Below are 21,427 nucleotides of genomic sequence, written 5' to 3' on the forward strand. Positions count from 1 at the left end.
CAATTTATTCTTCTAGTTACTTTAATTCAGGTTGCAACAGTCGTAAATCATTTTTTAGTGCCATTGTAACTTTGAAGTACCACTAAATGAATGGTTGTAAGTCAAGGACTACCTGTATAAGCAAAATCAATGATCGTATGATGGTTAGTATCTTATATGACCCTACACAATGTGCTTTATCAATCACAGGTCATGACTTAAACAGAATGTGCAAACTAAGAACAATTTTATGATTTGTGGACCTGGCCATTACCTGGAAACATTCAGCTGTGGTAGTCTTTTCAGGAAGGAGTTTTAAATGAAAGACAAGTTAAAATGTTTATGGGATCCATTATTCTGAGACTTTTATCATATTTATTGCATGGTGCAGATTGCAGCATCTTTCTTGCACATAGCAAATATGTGATCTTTCCTCATAGTTTTCCTCCCTCTTCTGAGTTTTCTCGTTTTCCAGATTTCTGGATCACTTCTCTGGCAACACCTGGTCATTTGCTTCATCCATCTCTTCACATTTTTATTCAATGGACTTACACATAGCTTTTTGCGCCTGGTGTGAAGGCTATGAGGATGAGAAAAAAAAGATTTTAAAAAGAACTAATAACAATATCTGCAAAGAATATAATTTGTCTGCAGTCAAGAACTGGTGGGACCATAAAATAGACAAAGTAAGAGACAATAAAGAATCTAGAGTGACTTTAGAATTCAAAGAGACAAGCATTTGCCACATAATACCCAGATTTAACAATTATGCATAAAAAGGACAAAAATGTGTGGACAGTGGATGTCACAGTTCTTGGCAAGAGCAGAAAAGAAGAAAGCGAACTGAAGAAAGTCTCAAAATACAAAAAAAAAATGTAGAAGGATAATGACTGTGGCAAAAGAAAGCAAAGTTAATGCTTGGTAGTAAGCACAAAAGTCCTTGGTGCTTTCTGAGCTTGGTTGTTTCCTTGCAGACGTCTCATTACCCAAGCTAGATAATATCATCAGTGCTACTAAAGAATGTGGTTTGCTCTCAATTTATATTCCAGTGGCTAGCCTAGCCCTATTGGTGGGAGTGGTCTTGGTGGTTCTTTGGTTGGGCTGTTTAGGTTAGCTTGTTTGGCAGATCCTTGATTGGGGTATTGTTTACTTTTTGATTGTTGGTCTGATGTTAATCTTGGAGTCAATCTATGCTCATCTAGGTGCTGATTACTGGTGGCAGGTGTTTTCGTCTTTTTGTTCCCTTTTTGGCTTGTAGATTGTCTCTTTTGAATGGTACATAGATATGGTTTATGTCTATGTGCTTATCAATGGACGATTTGTCAAAGTGCCAAACTTAACTTAAAATTAATCAGTGGAACAACCTGCCTCCAGAAGTTGTGAATGTTCCAACATTGAAATTTTTTAAGAAGATTGGACAGCCATTTCTCTGAAATGGTATAGGGTTTCCTGCCTGCGCAGGGGGTCGGACTAGGTGACCTCCAAGGTCCCTTCCAACTTTATTGTTGTTGTTGTTGTTGTTAATTATTTCCAGGAATTCTCCAGCTTTTTGGACTTGGCTTGGTTTAGGATGGTCACAGTTTCCCAGTTGAAACTATGGCTAAGTCTGTTCATGTGTTGTGAAACTCAAGAGATTTTATCATGTCTTATGACTGTTAGTTGTGGATGTATTCTCCTAGTCTTCTGCCTGTTTGTCCTATGTAGTGCTGTTGCAGCCTTTACACTGTATGTTATAGGTAGCTCCTGTTTTTTCTTCTAGGCTGCTGGGACTTTTGGTTAACTTTGGAAGTTTTGGAGAGTTTTATTTGGTTTGTGTACTACACTGATGCTACATGGTTGCAATAGTCTATTGGTGGTTTCTGAAATATTTATGATGTATGGTAGTGTTATCTTTTTTACAGCTTGTGTTGGTTGTGCTATATTGGATTGAGTGGTCAGGCACTTTTTGATGAAGTCTCATGGATATCCATTTTGTTGGAATATCCTGTTGTTGGGTATGCATGTACATGTATATGTGGTGTACAATTGTGTGTGTTGTGTATCACTTACATCACAGCCGGTATTCTGCATAAATCATCACTCTTTTGGATCTCAAATTTCACCACTCTTCTTAACCATCTTCTGGGGATGTGATTGGCTACTTCTGTGCAACAGTCAAAGAAGACAGGAAATATAGCTAGAAGAAATAGAAGACATTATTTTTTTTATTATAATTCAGTAACCAGTGAATTCAGTGTGGCTAAAAATAAGGGCTGCTCAACTGGGGCTCTATACTGAATAGCTATATATCAAGCGCTACTAGAATTGTAATGAAGTTCTCTAAGCACTTGACAGCAAAATTTCAAGAACTCAAGTCAACACAGTTACTCCTTGAGCAAGCATTGTAATAATCATGGCATTTAGTTGCCAAGTGTAGACATTCATCCTTAGAGGAAAAAAAGGAATAAATTACAGAAGTTAGAAATAGTACTATCTATCGCATAAGAACAAAAGGTTACAGATTTTGGACTTAAAAACTGGAAACGTAAACACATCCATTTCTCATTTTAATGAAGAAAAAGGGGTATCCCCAAATGACTTGCAGTCTGTAAATACTAATGCAAGCCAATCTAGTTTGATGTATGGAACTCAGAATCTACCCAGGAAGCAAAAAGGGAAAAACAACATCAACATCTGGAGCACCATTATTGTCATTTTTTTTACTGTGGGCACAATGGCACACATCAAAAATGAAATTTAGTTGCCCGCTCTCAAAGTGAAACACATACATGACACAACCTAAACATATTATGAACAACATATGTATAGACCCACACCCCTACATATACGTAGCAAATAAATATTAAATACTGTCCATCTTGAATATATAACGGAAGGAGGAAGCTTGAGACTTCACAAGGTTAATGCTGTATGGAATGAAACTATGGCTGAATCTGGATGTTCTGCTACGGATGTTCTGCGGCTCCCAGAAGGTAACAAGGAAAACAGGTCGTGAAGAGGATGTGTAGTGTGTCCCAGATAATCTTATGGATACTAAATAAGACTGACTGTCTCATTTAGTATCCGTTTGAAGTCAGGACAGACCTGAAAAAGTAACTTTAGGATTTGTCCTTGCATTTAAGACCTGTGCAACATTACCAGATTCATGTGATCAACATGCAGGTGCTTCTCAACTAACAGGCATTTATTTACAACTGTCTCAGCATCCCATGGTCACAAGATTGCCAGTTGTGTGTTTCCCAAACAACTTGTACAAGCAGAGATAATGGAAAACATGGAAGTAAAATCATAAGTTGCAGTTATATGATGTCTCATTTAATGAGCCTGAGTAATTCACTTAACGACACAGCGGAAGTCAGGTCATTAGTCTATCATCATGTGATGTTTCACGTAACAACTGTGATGCTTAGCAATGGTGTGGTGTATCCTATTTGTGGTCACAAAATGAGGACTACCTGTAGTAACATTTTTCTGAAGGGCTGCTGACACCTAGAATTAGAATTATAAAGATCTCAGAAATTTTACAAAGGAATCCTAAATTCTGGTAGAATGTGCTGCACAATTGGACAAGGGGTGTACGTGATCACAACTCATGGAAAACAATTGAATTATTGCACTAAAACAAAAATGGATTCTAACAGAGCTACAAAAGTGCCAAAAAGTGTGTTTTTATAAGTGGGTTTTAAAACAACAGATGTTCATGGAAAATCTAGCTTTAGGAAATGCAGATACCAAGCTGTCCAGACCCAATATGAGACATGTAGCTATTGAACTGCAGTGTGAAGGACATACAAGAAAAGAGGCAGATAATACTGAAGTGTGAGGCAGTTTGGTATTGTGGTTAAATCACCAGGCTAGAAACTGGGAGACCATGAGTTCTAGTCCTGCCTTAGACACAAAGCCAACTGGGTGGCCAATGCTTTCTCAGCCCTAGAAAGCAGGCAATGGCAAACCACTTCTGAAATCTTGCCAACAAAACTGCAGGTGCCAGGAGTCAAGACTGACTCAAAAGCAAAAGAAAAAATAAAAATTGAAGTACTGCCCAACTGATGACAAGGTGGCAAATATACTTACCAGGCCACTGCCAAGGCACCACTTTGTCAGGCTGAAAGAACCATTGGGACTCAAAGCATGAAATGATGAATGGTGGTACCACCCTTTAGAGTACATAATTCAGTACATGGAGCTGATAAGGATGTTGGCTATAACATCCTAAGTTTTTCCTTCATGGAGAAGAATAGAGAAAAGATCACCTGGTGTCCTCCTTTCATTTTTATTCTGCTCCATGATGTACCAAAAGGGGTTAAAGCTCCCTTGGAACCAGCCATGCTAATTAGCAACAGAATGGTTTCCAGCAACCCTGGAAAGTTTGGTGCATTTAGATAAAGATATATAGATTGTCTTTATTAAATCACCTGACCTTTTCTCGCTTTCCTGTTTATATCTCTCTCCCTGCTTTTAACTGCCTTTTGTCCTGTTTTGCCAGTTACCTGATTGTAATACTAGCTCACATTGAATAAATAAGCATCCAGCTAGTTATGTTTAGCTAGTTGTGCTGAGCAACATGCATGTTTACTCTGATTTGGTTACAGTATAGGAATTAACTGGGAGTTTGCTGAGGAGAAATTAAAACAGAAATAAATTTCCAACAAGTTTGAGACTATCAAAGAAATCTATCGTTCTTAAGCATTCATGTAAGAGAACTAAAATGCAGTTAGGGCTTCCTTGTCATTCCTGTCTTCAAAGTTGTAAAAATATTTCCATCATTTCATATATGTGCTGTTGAAGTCTGGACCAAGTTACCCCAGTATTTCTCAACCTTGGCAACTTTAAGATGTGTGGCCTTCAAATCCCAGAATTCCCCAGGTAACCCATTGCCAAGGTTGAGAAACACTGAGTTATACTATGGAACTATACCAGTTTTTCAAACTTTTTCAAGCCATAAAATCTGTTAGTTAAAAAAAATAATAATAATCTCAGGACCTTTGTTAAAGAGGTAAAGCTGTAAGTATAAAATATTGACTTTATTCAAATAAACCTCACTCCTCACAGTCTTTAATGGAATCTCTATTAAGTTCTGCAAAACACAATGCGAAAAACATTGCTCTATATTGCTGATGAAGATAACTAGTTAAAATGTTTTAACACAGCACAAATGACCAGGCTGAAATTATCCTACTTTGGACATAGTTCTCTGAAATAGGCTTTAGTGCTGGGAAACGTGGAAGGGAAGAGAAGATGACCACAGCAGCAAGAAGGATGAGATTCAGTTACAGTAGAAATCAGTGCAGCGTTAGAAAATCTGAAAGACCAGGTTAGGAGCAGATCGTCATGGCAAAAATCTCTGTGATCATTAAAAGCTGACAATGATTTGTGGCAGATAATCAATCAATCAATCAACCCATCAGTTTCTATATACAAATAGATCCCTACCATCAATATATAGAAGCCTATGGAGATTCTCAATTGTTCAGGTCATGGTTGTCCCAAAAGGCAATTGGACTTTGTTGTTGTTGTTGTTTCCTTTGAAAATGTTTTGCTTCGCAGGCAGCTTCTTGCATGAAAAGTGAAATATTTTTCAAAACAAAAAACAAAAACAAAGAACACAAAGTCCAGCTGCCTTTTAGTAAAAGCACCTTTGGGGTAGAAGCTCTTTATTGCATTTTGTATATTGTATTGAGAGAGCCAGTTTGGTCTAGTGACTAAGGCAGGCATGTCAAACTCGCGACGTCACGTGACGTCACGCAAAGTATCGGGCCGGTTTTGCCATTGCCGGCAATGGGGTGGGCGCGGCTTCCACATGATGCGTCTGGCCCACGGGCCGGCAGTTTGACACCCCTGGACTAAGGCGTCAAGCTAGAAACCGAGAGATCATGAGTTCTAATCCCGCCTTAGGCACAAAGCCAGCTGAATGACCTTAGGCCAGTCACTTTCTCTCAAGTCTAGGAACCAAGAAAGGGCAAGTCATTTCTGAAAAAGTTTTGCCACGAGAACTGTAGAGATTTGTCCAGGCAGTGTCTGAGAACCTGACACAATTGAACAGAAGGAAAAAGAAACCTGAACTGAGGTGTACTTATTTGTAAGCAGAATGTTTTATATGAAACTACAACTCCCAGCATCCTCATTGTCAGACATGTTGGTTGGGCTTCTGAAAGTTAATGGTTCAGAAATATCTAGGATCACTGTTTCCTCATCAGAGTATCCTGTTGGTTTATCCCAAATGGGCAGAATGGATTGATTCAAACCATTTTTTTTCAAGCTCCTCAAAGATGTATCTGAAATCCTTTGAAACATGCAGAAGATTTTGGTGTTCAGTTTTGGATTATTGAGATCAGATGCAATGGATGTATCGCAGCACTTTCTGTAATCTTTTAAAAAATCCCAGAATAAATCTTGTTTCTCTGGCATCTGTAAAACAACTTTTCACTCTTAACAGTTTTTGGGCCGATTTTATATATATGTATAAAATAAGCCATATTTTCTGTTTCTGATGTTCCAAAGCCAGGGGAAAATGGATAAAAATAAAATCCTAAGGAACAGATTCTGTAAGCAGAAGATTTTGTGTGTTTAGTGGCAAAGTAAAACCTACTGACTGCTAGAGATTAGGCGAACATCAGTGCAAAATGGGAATGGAATACAATTTTGTAGAGGAGTCATAGGGAATTGCCTGGAGTCCAAACAGAAATTTTAAATACCAGTAGTCCTTGACTTAAAACCTTTCGTTTAGTGACCATTTGAAGTTACAACACCATTGAAAAAAGTAACTCATTACCATTTTTCACACTTATGACCTTTGCAGCATCCCTGTGGTCAAGTGTTCAAAATTCAGATGCTTAGCAAATGACTAATATTTAGGACGGTTGATCACCTTTTGCAACCTTTGACAAACAAAGTCAGTGGGGAAGCCAGATTCACTTATCAACCGTGTTACCAACTTAATAACTGCAGTGATTCACTCATAAAATGGGGCAAAACTCACTTAACAACTCTTGCTTAGCAATGGAAATTTTGGGCTCAATTGTGGTCGTAAGTTGAGGACTACTTGCATTACAGTTTTGTGAAAAAAAGTAAAAGGTGGATAGGCTCAAGGTATGCAGTAAATAGAGCCAGGAGGAAGGTTAGATGGTAAAGATTGAAATAAAATGTCCTTTCTGCAAGCTTTAATACTAGTGTCTGAAAACTCCCTGAGGAAAAAAAGGAGAAGAAACAGGAAATAAAAGTCCCCATCTTATCTGTGAACATTGACCTTTTTTCTAATACTCATCAATTATTATCTAACAGTCCTTCCTCATGGGGTATTTATAATATTCCAGAATTGCCAGAAAAAACTAGGTTTTGCCCTTGTCCAGCTAAGACTGACTGCATTTCATCTCAGGTCTTGGCTTCTGTGGCCTTAAGTTTGTTTTCGCCATTCCACAAAACAGTTGCCAGCCACGAAACATAGAGGATACAGAAGAGAAAGACAATCCATCTCTGCTTTTTATCAGTCCAGCAAAGAATAGTTCACACTAAGAACCATTTCAGGGAAATAATTCTAAAAGCCTTTAAGTTAGACGTGCTGTTGTCCCATCCTGGAAGCATCGGGACACTATGCCAGCATGAAGGTGGACAATCATGACAACAAAGGGCATTTGGGTGTGTAAGGATGTCTTTACAGACTTTGGGTGTGTAACGATGTCTTTACAGAGGCAAGTTAAGGAAAGAGATTAGTGCAGTGTTTCTCAAACACGGCAGTTTTAAGATGCAGGGACTTCAACTCCCAGAATTCCCCACATCTTAAAGTGTTCCAAAATTGGAAAAAAAAATACTGAATTAGAGCAGTGTTTCTCAACCTTGGCCTCTTTTTTTTGTAATATATTTTATTGATTTTTAAAAAAAAAAACATACAGTAAATCACAATAATTGGTGAACAGTGTGTTGTCTGGGTTACATTTGTAAAACAATAATTAACAATTGCTTTCTATAATCCATAATCCACATAATGGTCTTAGTTGATTTCCTCTTTTTCCAAAATATCTTCTTTTGCAAACATTGAGTTAATACAATTCTGATTGGTTTGATAGATAACAATTAAATATATAATTCTTTCCCAATATTCCTAAAAATAATAGTCGCATCAATATAATATTTCTTTTCTATCCAATCATTCTGGTTGCCTTATCATAGATTCTGTTACAGACCTTATTTTAATTTGTTTCTCCCACCAAATTCTAGGTATTCTTACTGGTTAAGATTTTCTCAAAAATTAATTACACTTAAAAATTTAACTGTATTTTTCCATATGAACCATCTCACACTTTTAAATTTCTTAAGGAATAGATAGAACAATGGAAAAAAAAAGAAAGGAGAGCAAGAGTAAAGAAACATAAAAAATAACATACTACTTAAAATATATATCCCTCCTAAGCTAATATATATTTATTTCCTAAATTTCTTATTCTTTTTAACCATAATTAAAAATATGTTTAATCTTTAAACATTCCATTTAATACACCTAGTCATCTAGTCCTTTAACTCTTATTCAAAACATTTTTATCCATTATAATTTTCTTAAATTCAATCACATTTAAGTATCTAAAACATTTCCTTTATCTAAGTCATTTCAATTTTTTTATATAACTCATATCAAGAAAGAGAACAAAAAAGGGAAAAAAGCATACTATATTATTTAGGGAATTCATCGCTCTTAGAATAATGTATATATTCCAAAACATTTCTATTTCTTTAACCATATTCAAACAAATGTTTCTTTTTAAAGTATTCTCTCTGGTAGGTCCCATCATCTATTTTCTTGGTTTCCACTTTAGTCTTTTTCCTTTGCCCAGTATCTTTCTTAATCAATGTATTTTGCTGAATGAAAAAGTTTTTCCGTATGTTCGTAAATGTTGCTGTAGATATAAAAAGTAAATCAGGTGAAGTGTCTTTGTACGGGGCTTCTACCTTTTCATATTTGTTGAAAATCTTTTTCTTTTTCTTTCTCTCCACTTCTCTTATCATTTCCTTTCTCTCCAAAGTTCCTGATATCTCTACAGTCCATTTTATCCAATCTGTTTTCTTATCTTCAGATTTATTTTGTAGTCTTAAGGCAGGGGTGTCAAACTGCCGGCCTGCGGGCTGGACACGTCATCCAGAAGCCACGCCCATCCCATTGCCGGCAATGGCAAAACTGTCCCGATACGTCTCACAACATCATGTGATGTTGCGAGTTTGACATGTCTGTCTTAAGGGATAAGTTGTTTTTTTCCAATTCTTGTAAACTTTTTTCCACTAGGATTAAATCATGTTTCCTTGTTTTGTTAAGTTCCATCTTTAAGTCTCTATTCTCAAGTCTAGATCCATTTATCTGTTTTATCTGCTCCTTCTCTGTTGTTGTTTTCTGGGAATTTTTTTTGTTGTAGAGTTAACTTAGAAATAAATTGATTTATATTTTAAAAGTTATTTTGGATTTCTTTGTGGTTTAAAGTTATTGTTGTTTGAATTAGTTGCAGTATACTATATATCTCCTCCTATGAAATTTATAATTCTCTCTTTGTCTACAGCCCAGATTATTGTCTTTTTTTGTCACAGCTGTTCTTTGTTGCTAAAACTTTGAAGATCACAAACACAGATTAGGTTTTCCCAAGTTTTGCCAAGTGTTATATTAAAGTCATAGCTGTCATAGTCTTCATCCACCACTAGGTGTCAGCAACTATTTGTTTTTCACTTCCATATATTTTGATCCTCCATAAAAAGATTAATTCGCCGCTAGCGTTAGTATAAGGGTGGGGCGGAAATCCCCCTCCTTCCCTTTCGGAGGTATTTTGCTTCTTGGGGATTTTGTCCAGGAAATTAAATGTAGAATAGAAAAGAGAAAATCAAATTCCTCACCCAGTTTCAAGCACACTGTTCACAGTTGTGCTGGTTAATGCTTTTGGACATCGGTTGCTAGTAGCTTGGGCTGGTCGATGCAATACAGCCAGCCTTTCTCCTGTCAGGTTAGAAGGCTTTCCCAAGTCAAACAGAATGGCCGCTGCCGTTCCAGAATTGCTGGAGCACCCTTCTTTCTTCATCGCCTCTCTGGGGTGACTTAGACCCATTTAGGATCCCCAGGCAGGGCGAAATTAGCCATGGGGGTGTGGAGAATCTGCAAGCCCACAACAAGTTGCTACCACGCAAAACCGGAAGTCCTCAACCTTGGCCGCTTAATGAGGGATGGACTTCAACTCACAGAATTCCCCAGCCAGCAAAGCTGGCTGGAGAATTCTGGGACTTGAAGTCCATCCCACTTCAAATGGTCAAGGTTGAGAAACACTGGATTAGAGGATTTCCCTATCAAGATTAGCAAAATTCTGGAGTAGAACTATTTTTCATTAGCACTAAATCTCTGTGTTTTTTTCTTTTAACAACGCTGTAATTCCTTGCATTGGAATGGAATTGGGGCGACGGAATGGAGCTGAATGCTTAAGGACAGCACTAAATCTCTGTTTAACAGAGGGAATATGGATGGGGCAAGGTCAGGCTGAGGAGACAGGGACATGAGTAGTTTATTGACAGCTCTATTACCAAGACAATTAATCTACAGTGTAGATGGGGGTTGCCCAATAAACTTTACAGGGAGAAAAACATCTTTGTCCATTACCTAAATTAATTAGAATAATTAACATTTAGAAATAGCAGATAGAAAAGGTTTGGGATGCAAGTAAAGCTTTCATTAGGGGTTACATACAATATAATAGTGAAGAGCCAAGAGAAAACGCAAGGTTTGGATGAAATAAAAAGAGAAGAAGAATTAAAGAAATTTCCAAAGAAGTATTTCTCAACAAATTAAGATTTTACAATGTCAGTTAACTCTGTTAATAGTAAGAGTAATTGAAATAAAATGAATTAGGTAAAACAAAAACATTCATTTTGCAGATAAACCAGAGAAGTGGATGGCATATAAATTATGAGAAGAAGAAAAAAAGAAAATAAAATTGAACTTACAAGAGGGAGGGAATAACAGCTCTACTAAAAGCATTGCACCAATATTATTGTAACTTGTATAAAGGAAATGACATCTCTCTAGAGAAAATAGATGGAAACAAAATTTACAGAGGATTACAGAGGAACAGAGAAAATTATTAATGGACCTGTCACAATAGGGAAATTTTGGAAACTGTAAAAAAGATTAAATAAACTAAACTAAAAAGATGTCTGAATCAGATGGATTATCAGGAAGATAAAAGATAAAACCTGTTTACCAGGTTTTAAACTGTAGTTGGCAACTTGTTTGGTTTGGATGAAAGAGTCAGTGCTGTAAAAAATAGAAGGCTCTTGGAGTTAGAAGGACATAACCTGAGATTTTGGTGGCATGGTTATTTGTAGTATGACAAAGTCCAAGTTAGTGTGGATTTTAAAAATCTGTATGTAAGATGTGCCATATTGAGTGACAAAATAGGTAGAAACCCAGGTTCTGCCCCAAAACATCTTTGTGGATCTCAGCACAAGCATTTTATAGAAGAAAAATAATAGTAAAGCAGAAATGGTTAACTTATTGTGAGATACTAGAATTTTGTCAAAGAGAATATAAAATAAAATCAAGAGAAAAATTGATGGCAGAGAGATATAGATGTTAATGGTTCCCTTATTTACATTTATTGAAAGATTTAATGTAGAGGAGACTTCCAATTTTTGCACTGTAGCGCACGGCTGCTGGATTGCAAAGCTCTGCACCCCATGGCTGATTTCGCCCTGCCAGGGGACCCTAAATGGGTCTGAAGTGGCCCCAGAGAGATGACGAAGAAAGAGAGGTGCCCTGACGATCACGGAATGATGGTGGTCGTTCTGTTTGATCTGGAGGAAGCCCTCTAACCCAACAGGAGAAAGGCTAGCTGCACACCAGCGTCTAGCCCAAGCTACTTGCAGCCAAAGTCCAAGAGCACGAACCAGAACAACGGTGAACAGCATGCTTGGAACTGGTGAGAGTATTGATCTTCTCTCCTCTACTCTGTAACTATGTTCTTGGGAAAGATCCCCAAAGTAAGAAAACCTCCAAAAGTGAAGGGAGGGGACTACACTCCCACTCCCTCATAGACGGAAGCAGCAAATTAACGTTTAAGGGGGAAAGAAATATATTGAAATCAAAGTTAAAATACTATGGTCTGGATAAATCTAGAAATTAAAAAAAATGCTAAGATTATACTTTAAAGGGTTTTGATGAAACTATAAAAATAATAATAAATAATAATCTTTCATCTGAAAAAGCTGGAAAACAAATAACTACTGACACCTAGTGGAGAACTAGGACATAGAACATTAACAACACTGACTCAGTAATTGGCAAGATGCCCAGAAACAAAGAATAATCTGTTCCTTTGAACTTTAATAACCTCAGAAGACAACTTTGTTGGAACAAAGAAAGAATACATACTGGGCCAGCCATAAGATTAAAAAGTGTCTGAAGGAAAAGAAATACTCTGACTGTTGTTTAAATTCAAAAATTGTTTACAGAAAAAGAAAAACTTTGACTCTAGGCTAAACTTTTAGGGGGGAATTTACACGAAGGACTCAAAGTGGCTAAATATACTGAATTGCAGTTTTGACTGATTGACAACTGAACCCTGAATAAAAGAACTGTTATAAAATACTAATTTTACTGGTGCCTTGACAATTGGAAATACAGTGGATTATAAAAACTATATATAAAGATAAGAACTACACAAAATTGGGCTGTTTGGATTCTGAGTTTGGCTGGTTTGATAAGCCTAATTATAGAAACTATGGCACTGATAAAGAACTATTTGAAAGGGGAAGACAACATGGACATTGCATACTTATCAAAAAATGACAGAAAACCACATTTAATACTTACTCCCGAAGCACCTAGCCTGGAATATTAAAGACCTCCAGAAGCAACATTTCAAGACAAGACAAATACTTTCCAGGAGAAAATGTATGTAATGCTACGATAGATATAAATGACAATAGATTCAAACTATGAGGAGATCAAAAATAACTTTGACGACATAAATGAGCACATCTCTAATCTAAACCCACAATCAAAAAACACTCAGAAAATGATGGTAAAGAATGAACAAACAAATCAGATAACAGAACATAAACTAGAAGAAAATGACTTAATAAGCAAAGCTACAAATAAAGAGAATTATAATTTAACACAAACAGGAAAAAACCTACAAGACTTTGACATAACAATAAAAATGGAAAAGATATTTTATTCATCAGAATGTCAAAATAAATCTGAGTATAAGAAAGAAGATTTAATAAAATGGACTATAGAACTGCCAAGAGAACCATTAGAGTTTGGGAGACAAAAAGCATATACTCTATTTATCCTGTCTTCTCCACTCCGAACAATACTTACAAAAATACAAGAACTTCTTGGAAAACGGAATATATTAACTGGGAAAGCTACTTGGCAAAAGGAGGCCAGAGGCAGATGGAGTATACATGAGCAAAACATTTGTTTGAATATGGTTAAAAGAACAGATAACTTTGGATATAAAGGGGCCTTACAATAAGAGGGATAAGAGATATAAGTGATATAGTATTTTTCATAATATACTGTATAAAATGTAAAAATATTGGGATGATGTATGTGAATGAAAAGTTTGAAATTTAAAGGTAAATTAAGCTGAAGAGAATTAGGACTAAGAAATGACTGAAATACTGAGGGGAAATTAAGCTTAAATAAGAACTTTGAAAATAAGATATATAGTGATTTAACAAATTAACTTTTACAAATATAAGTAAAATATAAACTAATCGGAAAAGATGTTATAGGTAGATGTCATAAGATAGATAAGCAATATAGTATTTTTATAATGCATGAAATATGAAAACATTGGGATGGTGTATCTAAATGGAAAACCTGGATATTTAGATGATCAGTATTGAGAAAATGATGATTGATAAAAATTGTCTGAATATTAAAGGGAAATTAAGCTTAAATAAGAACTATGAAAATAGGATATATGGTGAATTAATAAGATGATTTTTATAAAAACAACACAAGTTGATAAAAAAATGTCATACATGGATGCTATTATTATTTGTACAAACATGAAAAAAATGTTTATATTTAACCATTTATGCATTGAAAATATTAAGAATATTTGTTTAGGGTTGAAGAAGGAGAATACTATTGGGAGAAGGGAAGATCAAAGAAATATACTATTAATTAATATACTAATTATGGACTTACAAAAAATAATTATTATTGAATGTTAATTAACTATTGATTGTTTTTTTTTCCAAAATATATGAACCAAGACAACACATTGTACACCAGGCAGTAAGGATTGTTACTGTAAAAAATCAATAAAACATTTCTAAAAAAAAGAGAAAGATTTAATATAGAATTTATTTCAGTTGAAACTTTGAAATAGAATAGTGTACAAATGATGAATATGTAATTGCTAAAAGATATAAATTTTTACTGAAATTTGAAACAAAAGAAGAACAAGTGAAAGAATGTATGATAAAGGGTGCTAACAAAATGGGAAAATATGAATAAAGGAGGATATTTGTAGTCCAGGATTGAAATGAGGGGCCCTTGGTGCTCTCTAAGCTTGGTTGTTTTTCCTGCAGACATTTCCATCTTTGTGTATCAAATAATCTCTTGGGTAATGAAATGCAGATATTTCATTACCCCAACTACCGTAGGTAATATCATCAGCACTGATGATGTTACCTACTTTGGGCAATAAAATGTCTGCAAGAAAACAACCAAGCTCAGAGATCACCAAGGACCCAACAATGAGAAAATATGTGGTTGAAAGAATAAACATTCACACTATAATATAATCTGAAAGAGATTTTTTCTAAATGATGTACCATTGTTATATATCACTAGATAAACTGTCTACAATGTATTAAGACACTTAACATTTATGTTGGAAATGTGAGTAACAAGGAGAGAATTGGCAGTCATGTACAAAAACTAGAAAATTCTGAATTGAAATTACATGCACTGCTCCAGAGAATTTTAAAGATTAATATACAAAAGCAGAGGTTTTGCTTTTGGGATTGATCGACAAACAATTGGGGGGAAAAATCATGGAACATTGCTTTTGTACTTGATAACTGCAATGAGATTATTTGATGCATGAAGATGGAAAGATTTGACATTGGCCACAATGGAAGAGTGGTTGGTGAAGTTGATGGAATTTGCTGAGATGGTTAATTGACATCTTTGATTAAAGAAAAGACAGTATTTACCTTTATTGATGACTGAAAACGCCTCATGTAAGGGTTTCTTATGTAAAACAGAAAAAATTGGGTTCTTACGTAAAACAGAAAAAACATGAATGTATGGTTTTGATGAATAAATTATAGAAAGAAGAGAGTTATGTTCTATAAGAGTTTTATATATAAAGAAAAACAAAGCTGGGAGGTGAGAGGAAAATAAAGCTTTTATCACCTTATTCAAATAGATCATTGTTATTTAAACTTGGCCACTTTAAGGTGTGTAGACTTCAACTCTCAGAATCCCAAAGTATGGTTGCGGAATTCTGAGCATTGAAGTCCACACATTTTAAAGTTGCCAACTTTGAAAAACACTGAAATAGATGATGTCCTCAGTGAACTAACTTTCTTTCTTTCTTTCTTTCTTTCTTTCTTTCTCTTTCTTTCTTTCTTTCTTTCTTTCTTTCTTTCTTTCTTTCTTTCTTTCTTTCTTTCTTTCTTTCTTTCTCTTCCTTCCTTCCTTCCTTCCTTCCTTCCTTCCTTCCTTCCTTCCTTCCTTTCTTTCTTTCTTTCTTTCTTTCTTTCTTTCTTGATTAATAACATCCAAAACAATGAGTCGGAGGAGAAAGGAAATAATAAATCACTACCTTATAGATTGATAGAGATGTGGAAGGTTACAAATTGTGTTAGTTTCCTCCCCTACCCTCCTTTCACCGCCAAAGAAATGGTTTAAATTTGCAGCAACGAGAGTGACACTGTGCAAGGCCTGTTTTTTGTCTGGAACCACTTGAGAGATATGCTGGAGTATCCTTTAAAATGGTACTAATAAGAAAGACACATATTAAAAACCTGGTTCACTTATAGCTTTAAGCTGTAATCTAATTCATAAACCCATTTATTAAGGCTCTATTGTCTGTGAACCAGGTGCACAGGCTTGCTCAGCAACCATTGTATAAAATCTCTAATACCTGAATTAGCAGTATGGGTGAAAATAGGCTGCCTTTGTTTCAGTTCTCCAGAAGCAACTTGACCTGTCTTACAAGCTTAGCAAAACAAATACATTTTTTCAAACTATTAAGTTTTCTTCAAACAAAAATTGGATTCAAGCCATTACTAAACAGTGAAGAACAAATAATACTGAAAGTTTCATGACACCTTCTGAAAAGAATTGTTTCTTCAGAAAACTAATTTTTAGAATAACATGTGAATGATGGACAAGGATACCACACTTTCACAAATTTGCCTTGTGCCTCTTTGTTTTCCAGTATTTTTTAATTTTCTTTTTTTGAGAGAGCCAAATTCTATACTTTTGACATCTGAGATAAGATTTGCTACTGTCTTCCAAAAGGATGTAATTACTCTTTGACTGCTCCGTGTAATATACAGGTAGATGCCAACTTATGACAGTTTAATGATAGTTCAAAGTTACAACAGCCTTGGAAAAAGTGACTTAGGGTCTGTCCCTGAAGTTATGACCTTTTTACTAGCCCACAGTCATGTGATCGTAATTCAGATGCTTGGCAACCATTTACAACAGTTGCAGCATCTTGCAGTGATGTGGTCACAATTTGCAACCTTCCCTGCTGGCTTCTGATGAACAAATTCAATTGGTAAAGCTGGATTCAACTAATGACCATGTGATTCACTTAATAACCCCATGATTTTCTTAACCACCACAGTGAGTCACTTAGTGGTAAAATGGTCATAATTTTAGGTCTGGTCAGGGGATGACTTGCTTAATGATGCATCACTTAGTGATCAAAATTCTGGCCCTGGTTGTAGTCATAAGTCAAGGACTACCTGTACTGATATTATAACATAAACACAATATGACAAATAGCCATCATAATTTACCTTTTCTATCTCAACCCCCAATTGGCACTATGGAATTTTTAAAATTAGTTTTTGGTACCTTCTAATCAGTGTTGATTTTTGGCAACTGTCTGGATGGCAGCTCCCTTGGCAGGGTTTTTTGGAAGGGGTTTGTCACAGCTTCTTTCCTAGGCCTGAGAAAATGACAGTCAAGGTAGCCCAGCTTTCTTTGTGCCCAAAGTGGGACTAGAAGTCACACTCTTCTGGTTTCTATCCTGGTGTCTTAACCTCTATACTAAACTGAATCTCTCCTGTGGTATCTGGCCACCTTCTTTTCTGTAGGACTCGTTCAGCTGCCTTTGATTTTCCAAACATCTGGGTCTTCTGAGAAGTTTTGGTTTACTTGATCTAACATTGAATAATTTGTTTTTCTTGCTATCTAAGCCATAGGAAAACAATGTCCATGACAAGGCATATTTCTGTTGTTTGTGCCCTTTAATCTTTTGTCTAGATCTGTCATAATCTTTCTCCCAACTATGGAAAAAATATGGCTACAGTTTCCATACCTGTGAACTTTAAAAGTCTAAGAAGGTCAGGTCTGTTTCTACTTTAGCTTCTTTGCCTATCTGCAGTGGGTTGGCTTTGCTGTTGACATAATTTTAGTGTTGTGTGTGTGTACATATGTATATATGTATATATTGTATCTATACACACAGAAGGCTGACATTTACATCCTGTTCCTTAAATCCTCTTCACTTCAAGTCATCAAAATGGTATTTGTAATATATCAGAAGTTGATGCTGTTTCTTCTAGCAATTTTAATTACTACACATTTGATATATAGTATTATGCGAATAAGCTAAATAAAGTGACCAGATATAAACATGATGTACTATTTTCCCATATGTGAAGTTTTTCAAAATATGCTCCACATTTTGTTCTGTTGTTTCTTGATCATGATGTGGCTCCATATACCCATGTTTTCTTCAGAATGAAAAAGCTACTTAGATAAGCAGCAAAACATTTCAAACAAACAAACAAACAAACAAACAAACAAACAAACAAAAAAGAAGTCCTGTATGACTTCTAGACTAAACTTCCATACAACTCTACCTTGACTACTAAGAAACAGCTAGCAGTGAGCTGCAGCTGCCAAAAAAGCCAATGCAGTCCTAGGCTGCATTAACAGAGAGATAGAAGCAAGATCACATGAAATATTAGTACCACTTTATAATGCCTTGGGAAGACCACACTTGGAATACTGCATCCAGTTTTGGTCACCATGATGTAAAAAAGATGTTGAGAATCTAGAAAGAGTGCAGAAATGAGCAACAAAGATGATTAGGGAACCCGAGACTAAAATATATGAAGAAAGGTTGCAGGAATTGGGTATGTCTAACTTAAGGAAAAGAAGGACTAGGGGAGACATGATAGCAGTGTTCCAATATCTAAGGGGTTGCCACAAAGAAGAGGGAACCAACCAATTTTCCAAAGCACCTGAAGGCAGGATAAGAAGCAATGGATGGAAACTAATCAAGGAAAGAAGCAACCTAGAACTAAGGAGTGAGAACAATTAATCAGTGGAACAACTTGCCTCCAGGTGATGTTCCATCAGTGGAGATTTTAAAGAAGAAATTAGACCACCATTTATCTGAAATGGTATATGGTTTCCTGCCTGAGCAGGGGGTTGGACAAGAAGACCTCCAATGTTCCTTCCAACTCTATTATTCTGTTAAATCTTCATTGACATATCCATACTTCTTTTTCCACATATTGGTGGAGTCTGCATGGCAAAATCTTGAGTATATCTTACTAGCAGGTGAGATTAGGACATTTGTTCAATTGTTTGTCCAAACACTCAAAAAAATAAGAGTAAGAATATACACATATTGAATTAAAGCAGTTGCAGTTATCTAGGTTCAGAATAAGGGTAACATAACAGTCAAGGATTGTCTTCCATTTATTAGTTATGCATTCAACTGCAGGATAATTAATATAAATTTAATTGAACTCATGCCCAAGATTTTACTGGCTAACATCCAGAAGTCACATTAGAAATTGGACTATGCTATGTGCTAACTTTTAAGACTTGCTAGAGCAGGAAATAAACGTTATTTGGTCGTTATGCTCAGTGCAATCCTAAATTAGCTTCTCACATGTAAATTCTCATTAGACCCATTGGGATTTCTCTAATGAGCTCAAGATTTTCATTATTATTATTGCTGATATTTCCAAGCCAGCTTTCCTATCATTGTCTCATAGAACTCATAGAATCATAGGGCTAGAAAGGATCTTGGAGGCCTTCTAGTCAAACCCTTGCCCAAGGCAGAAGAACTTAGCCTCACCATCCTGGAGAAATGGCTATCCAATTTTTTCTTAAATTTCTCCAGCGATGGAGCACTCACAACTCCAGGAAGCAAGCTGTTCCATTCATTAATTGTTCTCACTGTCAGGAAATTTCTCTCTAGTTTCAAGTTGTAACTCTCTTTAACAAGTTCCAAGACAATATGTGAAATGCCAAACCATGCATTCTCTACCGGTTGAGAATGTTGATCTCAGATACCAGGGAGTCAAACTGACAAGTGCTACTATTAAGTTGTCATCAGGAAAGATTCTGAAAGACAGATATGCCAGGCAAATGTTTTGATTAGAAGTGTCAATGACCCAAATAAGAGGCACATGTATAAAAGAATCTTAGCAAACAACAACACAACCATCTTTCTATTGTGCTTTTTATTTAAAAGATCCATCAAGAAACTTGGCTAATAAGTATCAGGTGAGAAAGCTATCATTATAAGAGATATTTCAGATATATTGTGGGTGCAGTTAAATACATATAGCCTGGTTCTATACACATTTACTTAAAAAAAGTATTATTAATGTTCAACAAGGCTTACTTTCTGTTTTTGCTATCTCCAACTTAATTGTCTCCAGATGTAGAGTAAAACTCCCAGAATCCCAAGCCAGCAAAACCCACCAAATTGTGAAGATTGTAGTATTTTAGGAATTATTTTCTTTTCTTTTAGCCAACAGGGGGCTCTTGCATATTTCATGAAGCCAGTTTAAGATAAACAGAGGCTTGTCAACTAAAGAAAGCACAAGATTTGCATATTATGGACTACATCCTTATTCACAGTGCACTGAAGGAAAAGGCAATAATGATAGCCACGCTTATCACCAAGCTATCTTTCCACCTGAACATTTCCTTAATTAAGGATAATGATTTTTATGACCTTCATTTGAAAGGACGTTCCATTAAAAGTCACTGAAAGTCATGCTCAGTATTAATCGCTGGGCAATACAAGAAATTGATTAGTCTGCACACTTAGGAAGAACTTAATTGGAAATGTGGGTTCACCAGAGGTCTTCACCCTAAAAACCACTTGTTGCACCACCAAACCATACAGATCTATAGCACAGGTCTTGTTAGGACAGCTTAATCTTTGGGCACATAAAGTACACAGATGGACAATAAGCAATAGGAGGAAATGCTTTGTTTTAAACTCTGGGAACACAACTGGCTTTGTGTACACGTAGGATAGTGCTAGCTAGCAGGAGTTTCCTGATGTGGCAATGCTGCCGAGCCAGAAATACGTTAGACAGTATTGTAGGTAAGGGAGAAAGGATTTAATTCAAAGAAAACTCTCTACATCCATTCATTTTACCTAATATATTCTCATAAGAAGGGCTGTACTTAAAATAACTTTTTTTAAAGAGTTTTGAGATTTGTATAGGTGACTTAAACTGCAAAATGTGTTTAAAAAGAAATGATTTAACAACCATCCCTAGCTGTTCTTTGGTAACATTTGCTACCTCTCACTGCTTCTGTTTCTTTTTTAAAATCTAATTGATTCATAGAATGTCTTTTTTTAAATAAACTACTACATAGAGGAGATACTCTGATCTCTGCTTCCTTCTCCATTCATCACATTTTTGCATATGAAGACATATCTACTCTTACTTTATTTTTAGCACATTTGTTCTGATATAAATATTTAGATTAATAATTGTCACCTTGTGCTTCCTTATTTAAACTGCTACCTTTCCTCTTCCAACTTCAGAATTCAAGGATTTCTCAGTATGGTTGTCCTGTTTATGAATAGAACATGGACTTCCACGATCTCACTGGTAAATCTAAAAACAGAATCATTCACTCAAAGATGACAATAATGACTACTGCATGAGTTAACTATTTTTCTGAGCAGAGCAAACTGCGTTGGAAAAAAAGCCCCCTCAAATGTAAAAAATCAGTATTATGCTTAGAAATGACTTACCGCCAGACATATGATGAACTAGGACAATCCCAAATGCGATGAAGACAAAGTGAACATTCATGTTTCCTCATATACCAGAAGTATTGAAAGTGATAGTGAGTGAATTGCCAAGGCTATTACTACCTCCTTCAGACTTACAAAGAAACTTTGCTGCCCCACCCCTAACAAAGTGTAAACATTGGCTAGAGTTAGTTAGG

At 35.8% G+C, this 21,427-nt stretch overlaps 1 protein-coding gene across 1 annotated transcript; it reads right to left on the reverse strand.

Moving 5' to 3' along the window:
- Positions 1 to 228: 228 nt before the first annotated feature.
- CCL28 (C-C motif chemokine ligand 28) lies at positions 229 to 21,344 on the reverse strand. The gene is made up of 3 exons (XM_015817120.1): positions 21,231 to 21,344; positions 2,029 to 2,155; positions 229 to 559 (listed from the first exon to the last, which is right to left on the reverse strand). The coding sequence occupies exons 1-3, from the start codon at positions 21,289 to 21,291 to the stop codon at positions 355 to 357; spliced, it is 393 nt and encodes a 130-aa protein (XP_015672606.1). The 5' UTR covers positions 21,292 to 21,344; the 3' UTR covers positions 229 to 354.
- Positions 21,345 to 21,427: the final 83 nt, after the last annotated feature.

This window comes from Protobothrops mucrosquamatus, unplaced genomic scaffold, assembly GCF_001527695.2.
Source record: "Protobothrops mucrosquamatus isolate PMUCROS unplaced genomic scaffold, P.Mucros_1.0 scaffold554, whole genome shotgun sequence".
NCBI lineage: Eukaryota > Metazoa > Chordata > Lepidosauria > Squamata > Viperidae > Protobothrops > Protobothrops mucrosquamatus.

Coding starts and splice junctions, on each gene's coding strand:
- CCL28 (XM_015817120.1), bottom strand. CDS start 21,291: ATGAATGTTCACTTTGTCTTCATCGCATTTGGGATTGTCCTAGTTCAT. Junction 2,156..21,230: donor AGTTCATCATATGTCTGGCG/GTAAGTCATTTC, acceptor TATTTCTTCTAG/CTATATTTCCTGTCTTCTTT. Junction 560..2,028: donor TGCAGAATACCGGCTGTGAT/GTAAGTGATACA, acceptor TCATCCTCATAG/CCTTCACACCAGGCGCAAAA.